Genomic DNA, 13,647 nt, shown 5'->3' with positions numbered 1-13,647 from the left:
GATATCTATACCTCAACCAACATAACTGACGTAAGAAAACTACTTGGCACTCAGTCTAAGCGTTAAACAAAGCTTTAATCAACTGTTTTACAACATGGAGGTCTAGTTGTGTCCTTCACTAGTTCCTGTTAAGAATGTCCCTGCGCAAGCTGGGCCCGTGCCCGAGTATTTATACTCTCCCTGAACAGCGCCACCCGCAGGCTGCTCAGCATCACTTCACAAGTCTTTCTTTCATGAATGACAAGATTCATGTCAGAAGTGTCATGTGGTTCCTGATTTGATGACTCCATCATTCCCAGAGAAGTCAGGCCAGAAACGGGGCTACAACCCCCACTCGCTGTAAACTTGGCTGACTGCTGGGATCGTGAGATCTCCTTGAGCCCCTCTCTCTCTCTGTACCCTCTCTCCCCACCTTCAAAAGCCTCCTCAAAACCCAGAGGGTAAATTTTCCTCAGCAGGCCAGGACAGCATCCGCGGAGAGAGAAACAGAGTCAACGTTTCAGGTCGATGATCTTTCATCTGACGAAGGGTCATCGACTGAAACATTAACTCTGTTTCTCTTTCCATGGATGTTGCCTGGCCTGCTGAGTTTTTCCAACGTTTTCTGTTGTTATTTCGGATTTCCAGCATCCGCAGTATTTTGCTATCGGGTCAATCACTGAAAAAACAGATTACATAAAAGAAAAAAGAAAGACTCCCACAAACAGCAATGTGATAATGACCATTCCCACATTACAACAGCGACTACACTTCAACAGGACTTCATTGGCTGTAAAGCGCTTTGGGACGTCCTGAGGTCGTGAAAGGCGCTATAGAAATGCAAGATTTTTCTTTCTTTCTCCTATGAAAGCGGCTAAAATGTTGCAAAAACCCAACTGGTTGACTGATACCCCTCAGGGACGGGAACCTGCCACCTCTACTCGGGCTGGCCTACACGTGACTCCAGTCTCTCACTACCTAGTCTTCTTCTTCTTCTTCTTAGGCAGCCCCTCGGAACCGAGGATGATTTGCTTCCACATTAAAAATGAGTTCTCAGGTGACTGATGAGTCTCTGTCACCGGTGGGGCAGACGGTGGTTGAAGGGGCGAGCGGGTGGGGTGCTTGAGTTGACGTGCGCTCCTTGCGCTGCCTGCGCTTGGCTTCCGCTTGGTCCCGGCGAAGAGACTCGAGGTGTTCGGCCCCTTCACGGATGCTTCTCCTCCACTTTGTGCGGTCTTGGGCCAGGGATTCCCAGGTGTCGGTGGGGATGTTACTCTTTTTCAAGGAGGCTTTGAGGGTGTCCTTGAAGCGTTTCCTCTGCCCACCTGGGGCTCTCTTGCCGTGCCGGAGCTCCGAGTAGAGCGCTTGTTTTGGAAGTCTCGTATCGAGCATGCGGACAATGTGACCCATCCATCGGAGCTGATTGAGCGTGGTCAGAGCTTCGATGCTGGGGATGTTGGCCTAAGCAAGAACACTGATGTTGGTGCGCCTATCCTGCCAATGGATTTGCAGGATCTTGCGGAGGCAGCGTTGGTGGTACCTCTCCAGCACTTTAAGGTGCCTGCTGTACATGGTCCATGTCTCTGAGGCATACAGCAGGGCAGGAATCACTACTGCTCTGTAGACCATGTGATTAGTGCCGGGTTTGAGGTCCTGGTCTTCAAACACTCTCTTCCTCAGGCGACCGAAGGCTGCACTGGCACACTGAAGGCAGTGTTGGACTTCGTCGTCGATGTCTGCCCTTGTTGACAGTAGGCTCCCGAGGTATGGAAAGTGGTCCACGTTGTCCAAGGCCTTGTCGTGGATTTTGATAATCGGCTCTTAATGGCCAACGGAGGTGGCCTCGCCGGCAGTGCCCGCAGCCCAAGAATAAATTTTAAAGAAACATTTCAATGGACAGCAAAAAAAATTGCTTGCTGGTCAATGCAGAAGCTTCCAGAAAAAAAAAACTCGTGCAAAAAAAAACCACGCCCCCAACGAGCAATGTTTCCTCTTAAAAGAAATGTTTTCTGCGCGGTACCTTTAAATTCGCGGCCCGCACAATATCTTAGAGGGAACAGCTTGTGCGCATCCTGTGTGGTACCTTCCCGATCGCTGCGTGGCTGCACACCCGCGCAGTGTGGAGGGAACGTTGCCGACAGGTTGTTCACAGTTTACGATAATCCTTTGCGAGTGTTTAATTGGGCCTAAATTCTCCAGAGTTTAGAAGAATGAGAGGTGATCTCATCGAAACATACAAAATTCTTACAGGGCTTGACAGGGTAGATGCAGGGAGGATGTTTCCCTTGGCTGGGGAGTCTAGAACCAGGGGTCACAGTCTCAGAATAAGGGGTCGGCCATTTAGGACTGAGATGAGAAATTTCTTCACTCAGAGGGTGGTGAATCTTTGGAATTCTCTACCCCAGAGGGCTGTGGAGGCTCAGTCGTTGAGTATATTCAAGACAGAGATCGATAGATTTTTGGATATTAAGGAAATCAAGGGCTATGGGGATAGTGCAGGAAAGTGGAGATGAGGTTGAAGATCAGTCATGATCTCATTGAATGGCGGAGCAGGCTCGAGGGGCCGAATGGCCGACTCCTGCTCCTATTTCATTAATTCTTCGAAAGGGACCGAGGGCACGAGTAGCAAAGTGACAAATGTAACTGGGAAGAGCCTGAACAGAAGGTGCAGTGGGCTGGGTTTCAATTACAAGACAGGAACAAACAGTTAGGCCTTGGTTGTGCCTATAAAAGTGCTAGGCTAGACCGCGATATTAATCTCAGAGTAAGGCGCATTTCAAGGCCGAAAGTAAAAAAAAAACGGTAATTCTTTCATGGGGTGGGTGAAAGAGGGGAATTGGATTCCTGTTCCTATTTGGTAATCTATCCCTGGGTCACAACTCACCGTGACAGTTTCTACAGCTGCACCTAAACAAACTTGTGGAGGGACGTTTTGCCAAGTGATTTATGCTGAGCTGGAAGGCTGTTTGTGGAACTCTGAGTCTACTTCCCCGTAGAGCCCGCGTTCCGATTAATGGGAACATTGATTATTCGACCGGCTGCTTGTCCCACGGAGTGCACATCCTGTGCCATGTGGGGTCTCCAGGACGCTTCCCGTGTCCTGGACAACCACACGTGCAGGATGTGTCGTCAGCTGGAGGAGCTCGAGCTCCGGGTTTCGGGGCTTGAGCAGAGGCTGGTGTCACTGCGGTGCCTCTGTGAGGCCGAGAGTTTTGTGGATAGCACGTTTCAGGAGGTGGTCAACGTAGAAACATTGAAGATAAGAGGAGTAGGCCATTCGGCCCCTCGAGCCTGCTCCGCCATTCAATGAGATCATGGCTGATCATCCAAATTCAGTACCCTGTCCCTGCCTTCTCCCCATATCCCTTGATCACTTTAGCCTTAAGAAATATATCTAACTTCTTCTTGAATATATTTAATGAATTGGCCTCAACTGCCTTCTGTGGTAGAGAATTCCACAGGTTCACCACTCTCTGGGTGAAGAAATTCCTCCTCATCTCTGTCCTAAATGGCTTACCCCTTATCCTTAGGCTGTGACCCCTGGTTCTGGACTCCCCGCCATCGGGAACATCCTTCCTGCATCTAGTCTGTCTAGTCCTGTCAGAATTTTATAAGTTTCAATGAGATCCCCTCTCATTCTTCTAAACTCCAGCGAGTATAAGCCCAATCGACCCAATCTCTCCTCATACGTCAGAGAAGGAATGTGCAGGCAGAGAGGGAATGGGTGACCACCAGACAGACCAGGAGGACCAGGCAGGTAGTTCAGCAGCCAAGATCAGATCAGCCATGATCTTATTGAATGGAGGAGCAGGCTCGAGGGGCCAAACGACCTACTCCTGCTCCTATGTCTTATGTTCTTATGAGTCTCCTGAGTGCATCTCGCTCTCCAACCAGAATTTGGCTCTGAGTGCTGGTGAGGATGATGGTTCCTCTGGGGTGTATAGCCAGAGCCAAGTCTGCAGCACCATGGGTTGCTCAGCTGTACGGGGCGGGGGGAAGAAGAGTGTGAGGGGGGATTTGATAGTTTGATAGTTAGGGGAACAGATAGGTTTTTCTGCGGCCACAGACGTGACTCCAGGATGGTATGTTGCCTCCCTGGTGCCAGGGTTAAGGATGTCACTGAGCGGCTGCAGGGCATTCTGAGGGGGGAGGGTGAACAGCCAGTGGTAGTGGTCCATATTGGTACCAACGACATAGGCAGAAAGAGGGATGAGGTCCTGCTGGCAGATTTTAAGGAGCTAGGAAAGAGATGAAAAAGCAGGACCTCAAAGGTAGTAAGTAATCTCTGGATTACTCCTGGTGCAACGAGCTAGTGAGTACAGGAATAGGAGGATAGAGCAGATGAATACGTGGCTGGAGAGATGGTGCAGGGGAGAGGGCTTTAGATTCCTGGGACATTGGGACCGGTTCTGGGGGAGGTGGGACCTGTACAAGCCGGACGGGTTGCACCTCAACCGAGCTGGGAGCAACATCCTCGTGGGGGGGTTTGCTAATGCTGTTGGGGAGGGTTTAAACTCATTTGGCAGGGGGATGGGCACCAGGTTGTAACATTAGAATGGGGAAATAAAGTGCTCAAAGGGTTGGGAGAGGTAGAGAGCACTAAAGTAAGAAATAGTAAGGTAGTAGGTGGGGTCAAACTAAGAGAGAATACAGGATGGTCTAAGATAGGTTTACAGTGTATGTATGTGAACGCACGAAGCGTAGTAAACAAGGTAAGTGAGCTACAGGCACAAATAGCCACATGGGAATATGATATTGTGGCAATAACTGAGACCTGGCTCAAAAAAGGGCAGGATTGGGTATTAAATATTCCTGGTTTATAAGGTGTTGAGGAAAGATAGGGAAGGAAAGATAGAAGGTGGTGTGGCCGTATTGGTTAAGGAGAATGTTACAGTGCTGGAGAGGGAGGATGTCCTGGAGGAGTCAAGGACAGAATCTATATGGCTAGAGTTAAGAAATAATAGAGGTGCCATTACACTACTAGGTGTATTCTATAGACCACCAACTGGTGGGAAAGATATGGAGGAGCAAATTTGCAGAGAAATTACAGAGAGGTGCAAGAACTGTAGAGTAGTGATAATGGGAGACTTCAACTATCCTATTATAGACTGGGATAGTAAAGTGTTAAAGGGCAGAGAAGGGAAGAATTTCTGAAGTGTGTTCAGGAGAACTTTCTTGATCAATATGTTTCTGACTCGAGGAGGGAGGAGGCATTGCTGGATCTGGTTCTGGGGAATGAGGTAGGTCAAGTGGAGCAAGTGTCAGTAGGTGAACATTTAGGGAATAGCGATCATAGTATCATAAGGTTTGGATTAGCTATGGCAAAGGACAGGGCGCAATCTAGAGTAACTGGGGGAATGCCAATTTCTCTCCTGGCCGTGGGTTGTGGGATGTGAACTTGCATCCATTTAGATTATTAGTCCCAGTTCTATTGGATCATTAGTCCAGTAACATAACCACTCCACTACCACAACTCTAGCAGGGCTGGGACAGCTTGATAGAGACAAGTTAACACCGAGATATGTGTGAGGGGTGAGGGATGCGGAGGCCTACAGATTAGCACAGCCAAGAAACTGAACAGTATAAATGGTTAGCTTGTACGGGTAGGTTAGAAGAAATTGGAAGTGGAAAGTTGAGCTGTAACATCTCAGTATTGACACATAGGCAGGATTGCCTTTGTCTATGAGTCCTGGCCAATATTGAACCCTCAACCAACATCACTAAAACAGATTATCTTTTTTTTAAATTCATTCACGGTATGTAGGCGTTGCTGGCAAGGCCGGTATTTATTGCCCATCCCTAATTGCCCTTGAGAAGGTGGTGGTGAGCCGCCTTCTTGAACCGCTGCAGTCCCGTGTGGGGAAGGTACTCCCACAGTCCTGTTAGGGAGGGAGTTCCAGGATTTTGACCCAGCGACGATCTGGTCATTATCATGTCGCTGTTTGTGGGATCTTGCTGCATGCAATTTGGCTGCTGTGTTTCCTACATTACAACAGTGACTACACTTCAAAAATAACTTCAGTGGCTGTAAAGCGCTTTGGGACGTCCTGAGGTTGTGAAAGGTGCTGTAGAAATGCTAGTTCCAGAATTTAAAAGAAAGACTTGCATTTATATAACGCCTTTCACAACCTCAGGTCATCCCAAAGCGTTTTACAGTCAATGAAGTTATTTTTGAAGGAGTCATGGCTACTGCCAGGGTACTTAGCGCAAACATGCATGATGATCTTCCTGTGGTTACACACCAGCTGGACGTTCAGGGAGTGGAATCCCTTGCGGTTGACAAATACATCTGGGTTATGATAGGGGGCCCTAATGGCTACATGTGTGCAGTCTATGACGCCCTGCACCATTGGCAAGCCTGCCATACTGGCAAAGCCAACCAAACGCACTGTCACACTTGGGCCATCCGTGGAGAAGTGGATGTAATTGTTCGCCTTAGCAAAGAGGGCATCGGTGCCCTGCGTGATGCAGGTGTGTGCGGCCGTCTGGGAGATGCCGCTGATGTCTACAGCTGATCCCTGGAAGGAGCCCGAAGCAAAGAAGTTGAGTGCGGTGATGACTTTGACAGCCACTGGTAAGGAGCGTCCACATGCTCCTCTGGGCTCCAGGTGTTGGTACAGCATTGCGCAGGTGTCAGCGTCTACGTCTCTCGAAAGTCTCAGCCTCCTTTGGCACTGCTGCTCAGTCATGCTGAGGAAGCTGATCCTCTGCCTGTAAACCTTGTGTTGGGAGGTGTTGTGTCCGTCAGTAGTAAGACAGTATACATGAGCTGTAAAAAGTAGTTCCCCCCTTAAAGGTACATACATTACAATTCCTCCCCTTTTAGATTAACAGTACCATAACACTCATTTAACAATTAAATATCAAACTAATTACAATTAACACTTTTAACATTCAACGTTAGCTGAAAATAGTCCATTTATATATTCAGTCTTTGGGGAGGCTTCCTGATCCTTTCTGGATAGCGCCTTTCCCGAGTGTCTCGCTCTTGGTGCGGAGGCGATTCTGGCACCCTGTCGTCGGTTGGGTCATCAGCGTCCGATGCTACTGTTTCTGGGGTAGATGCGACCTGTACATTGGGTTCATCACCAGGTACGTATGGGCGAGGCATGGGGTTGACTTGTTCCTGTGACTCTAGGATCTGGTCAGCATAGCGTCTCACGATGTTCTCCCCAACGTCCACTGTGTACATTAGTGGGCCCTGCCGTGTGCATATCGTTCCTGGCTGCCATTTTTCTGTTCGGTAGTTGCGGGCCAAGACTGGTTGCCCTACATTGAAGTTCCTTGTTGGCTTCTCATGGATGTGCTGGAATTGCTTACTCTCAACATCTCTTCGTACGTTTGGTCTGAGCAAATCCAGGCGAGATCTTAACCTTCGGTTAAAGAACATCATGGCCGGGGCCTGGTTGGTAACTGCATGTGTCGCATTCCGGTAGGCGAACAGGAAATTGTCCACCTTATGTTGCAGCGGAATGTTGTCATTGTACATAGCCTTTATTGCCTTCTTAAAGGTTTGTACGAACCCCTCAGCCAATCCATTTGTGGCTGGATGATACGGGGCGGATGTGTAATGCCTTACCCCATTCTTCTGCATAAACCTCCGGAACTCTTCGGACACAAACTGTGGTCCGTTATCGGAGCAAATCTGTTCTGGCAAGCCGTTCCTGGCAAAAATGGTCCGTAGGACTGCAATAGTTTTCTCCGTGGTGGTGGAGGACATTTTGATGACCTCAGGCCATTTCGAGTGCGCATCCACTGCTATTAAGAACATTGAGTCCATGAATGGACCAGCAAAATCAATATGCACCCGTTGCCATGGAGATGAGGGCCACTCCCATGGGTGTAGAGGGGCATGTGGTGGTGCATTTTGGACTTTCTGGCATCCTGAGCAGCTCTTGGTCAGGTCCTCAATGTGTTTATCGATTCCCGGCCACCACACATAAGCCCTGGCAAGGCTTTTCATTTTTACCCCTCCCAGATGACCCTCATGAAGCTCATTGAGCACTCTATCCCTTAACTTGGGTGGAATTACCACTCGGGATCCACACATCAAGGTCCCCCGGCACACTGACAGCTGTTCTCTTCTTGTCGAGAATGCTGGCAACAGTGAGTCGCCATGTGCTGGCCATCCCTTCACCGTCAAATCATATACCCGAGACAGTGTCGGGTCATTTCGGGCTTCCTTTTCTATACGAGCGTTAGTTACCGGTAGGTATTCAACTATAGTCGAATGAAATATTTCAACAGGATCCACTGCTGGTGCTTCCTCTGCAGTAGGCAGTGGCAGGCATGATAGCCCATCAGCATTTCCATGCTGTTTCGTGCCCTTATATTCAATCTCATAGCGGTGCGCCCCTAGAAGAGTGACCATCTTTGTAGTTGTTGCGCAGTCATCACCGGAACGCCCTTCTTCGGATTAAAACTGGAGACAAGAGGCTGGTGGTCAGTCAGCAAGGTGAATTTCTGCCCGTGCAGATAGTGATTGAACTTTTTCACTCCCCACACTAGGCTGAGGGCCTCCCTGTCAATCTGGGTGTAGTTACGCTCGGCTGAGGTTAGTGATCGTGACGCAAAGGCTATTGGCCTCTCTGAGCCGTCCGAGAATTTGTGCGACAGCACCGCTCCAATGCCGTAAGGTGACGCATCACATGCCAACCGAATTGGTAGTGCTGGGTTGAAATGGGCCAATACCTCTTTCGATGTGATTAGTGTTTTGCTCTTCTGGAAAGCTCGTTTACATTCGTCACTCCACTTCCATGGCACTCCAGTTTGCAGTAGGGTGTTCAGTGGGTGTAGTATTGTAGACAAATTTGGCAAGAACTTATGGTAGTAGTTTACCAGCCCGAGGAATGACCTCAGTTGTGACACGTTTTCCGGTGCTGGAGCCTTGACTACTGCCTCAATCTTTTCTGGGGACTAATGTAACCCCTCTTTATTGAAAACGTGGCCACAATACGAGATCTGTTTTTTAAAAAACTCGCATTTGGGGCGGTTAGCTCGGAGCCCATATTCCTTCAATCTAGTGAGCACCTGCTCCAGGTTGGCGAGGTGATCACTGTCATTTTCGCCCGTGACCAGGATGTCGTCCAAATAACACTGGGTCCCTGGGATCCCTTGCAGGACTTGTTCCATTGCCCTTTGCCAAATAGCCGGAGCTGATGCTACCCCGAATACCAGCCGGTTGTATTGGTAGAGACCTTTATGGGTGTTGATTGTGAGGTATTTTTTTGATGCTTCTTCTACCTCCATTTGCAGATACGCCTGGGCCAGATCAATCTTAATGAAGCGTTTCCCTCCAGATAGCAAGGTGAAAATATCTTCAATCCGCGGAAGTGGATATTGCACGGTGTGAAGGACTGGGTTCACTGTTACCTTAAAGTCCCCACAGATGCGAACCTTCCTTGGTTCCCCAGGCATGCTGCTCAACGACTTTTTCATCACAGGGACGATGGGTGTAGCCCACTCGCTCCAGTCTACCTTGGACAGTACTCCTGAATGTTCCAAACTCTCCAGCTCTGATTCGACGGCTGGGCGGATCACATAAGGTACCGGTCTGGCCTTAAAAAATTTTGGGCTTGCGTTTTCTTCGATTTTAATTGTTGCTGTCATGCCTTTTAGTGTTCCGAGTCCTTGCTGGAACACTTCTTGCGCGTCGGTTAGGATCTTTGACAGTCGCCCAGGTGTGACGTCGTCATCCTTTTTGGCAGCCACAGTCAGTGCTTGTATGGAATGCCAATCCAGCTGTATTTTCCGGATCCATTCACATCCCAGTAATGGTGGTCCTCCATCTTGCAATACATACAGGTCTAGTTTTGGTGTTTCCTTACCGTTATATATAACGGTCACCCTTACTTTTCCTTTGGGGTAGACTTTTTGTCCCGTGTACGTCTTCAAAATAATTTTTGTGTCTCTCAAGGGTATGTGTGAGAATAGCCGCTCGTAGTCCTGTCGGTTTATGACTGTTAGGGCTGATCCTGTGTCCAATTCCATTTTTACCTGGACTCCTGCTATCTTGAGAGTGATCCAAATGGTTCAGTGATCCTCCGTTTTGATCACATTATGTAGTTTCAGACAACTCAGCTCCCTGTTTTCGGAGTCGGTATCACTCTTTTGTTTGTCTGAACTATTCTCCGTCACCTTATGTACCTTCTTGTACTTTTCTTTTGGAGATTTCTTATTGCTGGTTTTCTTTCCCGACCTGCAGACTCATGCTATGTGTCCTACTTTTCCACACTGTCTGCACACTTTGTCTTTGAACCAGCAATCATTGTGGTCATGTGTTGTTCTGCCGCAGTGATAGCACTTCTCTGTTCTGTATGACATTTCGTTTGTGCCATATTCTTGCGGTCTCTGTTGTATCTCTGCAACGCCCAGTCCTCATAACATAAAATTGTAACTCATAACCTACATATCCAAGGACAAAAAAAACACAATTTAAGCACGGTGGCATAGTGGTTAGCACTGTTGCCTCACAGCGCCAGGGACCCGGGTTCAAATCTGGCCTCGGGCGACTGTCTGTGTGGAGTTTGCACATTCTCCCCGTGTCTGCGTGGGTTTCCTCCGGGTGCGCCGGTTTCCTCCCACAGTCCAAAGATGTGCAGGTTAGGTTGATTTGGCTATGATAAATTGACCCTTAGTGTTAGGGGATTAAATACGTGGGGTTACGGGGATAGGGTGGGATATGTGTCGGTGCAGGCTCGATGGGCCGAAATGGCCTCTATCTGCACTGTAGATTCTGTGATTCTGTGATTCATATGACACCGCAATGCTGAAAGCCTTGTCCAGCGTAAGGTCCTTTTCAGATAAAAGCCGTTTCTGGGTTCCTTCACTTTGAAGCCCACACACAAACTTGTCCCTTAAGGTATCTGCCAGTCCCGTTCCAAACTGGCAGTGTTTCGATAGTTTGCGCAGTTCTGTTAAATATTCAGCATTGCTTTCATCCTTATGCTGGTTCCGTTTGTGAAACTTGAATCTTTCTGCTATCAGCAGCGGTGTGGGGTTTAAATGTTCCTGTAGTATCGTCACTATGTCTCCAAAACTCTTTTCCACTGGCTTCGCTGGGGTTACTAGATTTCGTAATAAACCATACGTCTTTGCACCCATTGAATTCAACAATACCGGCGCTTTCTTGTCATCTGACACCTCATTTGCCTTGCAGTATACCTCTATTCGTTCGACATATGTAGTCCAATCTTCGACTTCATTGTCAAATGCGGTGATACTGCCACTCTTCGGCATTTTGGGTGTGGTTTACAATGGCTTAAAATGGCGTCTCCCGTGCTTTCCTTCCTCCCCCGCTGCTGCCAACGCCGCTCTCGGCGGTCCTCGTGGCAATGGCGGTGCCCTGTAGGTTTCGCGCGCTTCTCCTGCGCTGCTGCCAACGCCGCTCTCGGCGGTCCTCGTGGCAATGGCGGCGCCTCGTGGGTTTCTGCGCATCTCTCTCCCTCTCCTCGACGCTGCTCGGCCCCTGAACACCGGCTGCGCCCTGTGCACTCTGCCCTCTCTCTCTCTCTCCCGTCGACGCTGCTCGGCCCTTTGCTGTGCCATTCGGTTGGGCTCTAGCCCGCCGCTGTCCGGGAAGGGTCTGCGCACTACCTGTTGCCAGCCCGTTTTGCTGGACCACCGCGACTGGAAAGCCAAGCCTGGCTCTCAACAGCCTCCCCCGCAATTCTCGAGTCTCTGCTGGATGACTGGGCGGTTGCCCGTGGTCGACGCCCGTGTCTCTGGCCTTGACCTCCAATCTAGTGGTCTCCAGGAACGAATCCCTGGGAGGTGATGTAGAGTTGCAGGTAGGATCGAATTTGCCTCATCGCCAATGTTGTGTCCGTCAGTAGTAAGACACAGACTGCAGGAGAACGGTACAACAGGTGTTTACTCAACGTGGCTCACTCTGGAACTGCCTGTACAGATTACTACTCAGTGCTATATACAGGTGTGGTCACTGCCGGTACTACAGTATACATGAGCTGTAAAAAGTAGTTCCCCCCTTAAAGGTATATACATTACAGGAGTTATCTCCTGCGGCGCGGTGCAGCCCTGCGCTGATGGCCTCTGCCCTGTGCAACATCAGGTGGGTGAGGAGGAGGTTGGCGCTCCTGGTGCTGCTGCTGCTGTTGTGGCTGGTTGTGGTGCTGCCGCGGCTGCTCCTCCTCCGAATTTGACGACCAGGATGAGAGGATGTAAATGGTTCCCCGACTGCTGCTATAGATTTCAGTTGAGGCAAGAAGCTTGCAAGCGCACAGTCGAAGTGGCCTGAAATTATTCCAATCAGGTCACACTGCAGATGACTGTCAGGTTAAACAGTCACCGTGGTTGACATGGCCCTCGACCGTGTCCGTTCTATCTCCCGCACTTCTACCCTCACCCCGGCCCCTCCCTCCCGGAACCACGATAGGGTTCCCCTTGTCCTCACCTTTCACCCCACCAGCCTCCACATTCAATGGATCATCTTCCGCCATTTCCGCCACCTCCAACGTGATCCCACCACCAAACATATCTTCCCCTCCCCTCCCCTTTCAGCATTCCGTCGGGACCGCTCCCTCCGAGACACCCTAGTCCACTGCTCTATAACCCCCAGCACCCCTTCCCCTTTGCCTGGGAACTTCCCATGCAAGCAGAGGAGATGTAACACCTGCCCTTATACCTCCCCCCTTCCCACTGTCCAGGGCCCCAAACACCCCTTCCAGGTGAAACAGCGATTTACTTGTACTTCTTGCAATCTAGTATACTGTATTCGCTGCTCACGATGCGGTCTCCTCTACATTGGGGAGACCAAACGCAGATTGGGCGACCGCTTTGCGGAACACCTCCGTTCAGTCCGTAAGGGTGACCCCGAGCTTCCGGTCGCCTGTCATTTTAATTCACCGCCCCATTCCCACTCGGACCTCACCGTCCTCGGCCTCTTGCATTGTTCCACGGAAGCTCAGCATAAGCTCGAGGAACAGCACCTCATCTTCCGATTAGGCACTTTGCAGCCTTCCGGACTCAATATCGAGTTCAACAATTTCAGATCATAACCTCGGCCCCTATTACATTTTTACTTACATTTTTTATCCACACCTTTGTTTTGGCCTTTCCCCCACTTTCTTTTTTTTCTCTCTCCCACATGGCAGCTGTCTCCCATTCCGCCAGCGCATTTCACACCTAATCTAGAGCCGTCTTTTGTCTCCACTAGTCCTATCACCATCTCGTCTCGTTTTGAATACCTCTTAATGTCTCTTCACTTCTCGTTTGTTCTCTCCCAGCCTGCCTCTTAATCTATTTCATTCCCTGTGCCTCTTTAGTCTTGATAACGGGTTTTGACCCGAAACGTTGAGTCTAATTTCTCTCCACGGATGTTGCCTGGCCTGCTGAGTTTTTCCAGCATTTTCTGTTGTTAAACAGTCACAATGTCAGTCGAGTTGCTAAATCTTATCCCAGACCTCCAACAACAAAGTTGTGGCATTTGAATGTCAGCCATGTTGCAGGAACGCTTTTAAGCGGCTGCAGCAACCGACAACAAATCATGTCCTCGAGAAACCCGACTCATTGCAGCTGCCGTGTTTCTCGGAAGATGGCAAACAGCAGCCAAAAGCACCAAAATCGGAATGGCTGATTAAAATAGGATTAGCAAGGCACTTAATAGGCTGCTAACTGCCTTGATTGCCTGTCCCGGCAGTTGTTGTCAGG

At 49.5% G+C, this 13,647-nt stretch overlaps 1 protein-coding gene across 2 annotated transcripts in view; it reads right to left on the bottom strand.

Moving 5' to 3' along the window:
* dnpep (aspartyl aminopeptidase) overlaps positions 1–13,409 on the bottom strand; it is a 120,074-nt gene extending 106,665 nt beyond the window's left edge. The window contains exon 1 of one of the 2 annotated variants that reach the window (XM_085986773.1): positions 13,185–13,409. Coding sequence is in view for 1 of the 2 variants with exons in the window: in XM_085986769.1 (XP_085842895.1) it covers positions 13,024–13,086 (63 nt within the window). In the remaining variant the exon portion in view is untranslated. Of the gene's footprint in view, positions 1–13,023; positions 13,120–13,184 lie in introns of those variants that run through there. The other variant, XM_085986769.1, reaches the window with a different exon arrangement.
* Positions 13,410–13,647: the final 238 nt, after the last annotated feature.

Source organism: Somniosus microcephalus, chromosome 4, assembly GCF_052327205.1.
Source record: "Somniosus microcephalus isolate GS21.2 chromosome 4, FLI_Smic_1.0, whole genome shotgun sequence".
Taxonomy (NCBI): domain Eukaryota; kingdom Metazoa; phylum Chordata; class Chondrichthyes; order Squaliformes; family Somniosidae; genus Somniosus; species Somniosus microcephalus.
The sequence above is the reverse complement of the archived record's forward strand: the minus strand, read 5'-3'. Positions and strand labels throughout refer to the sequence as shown.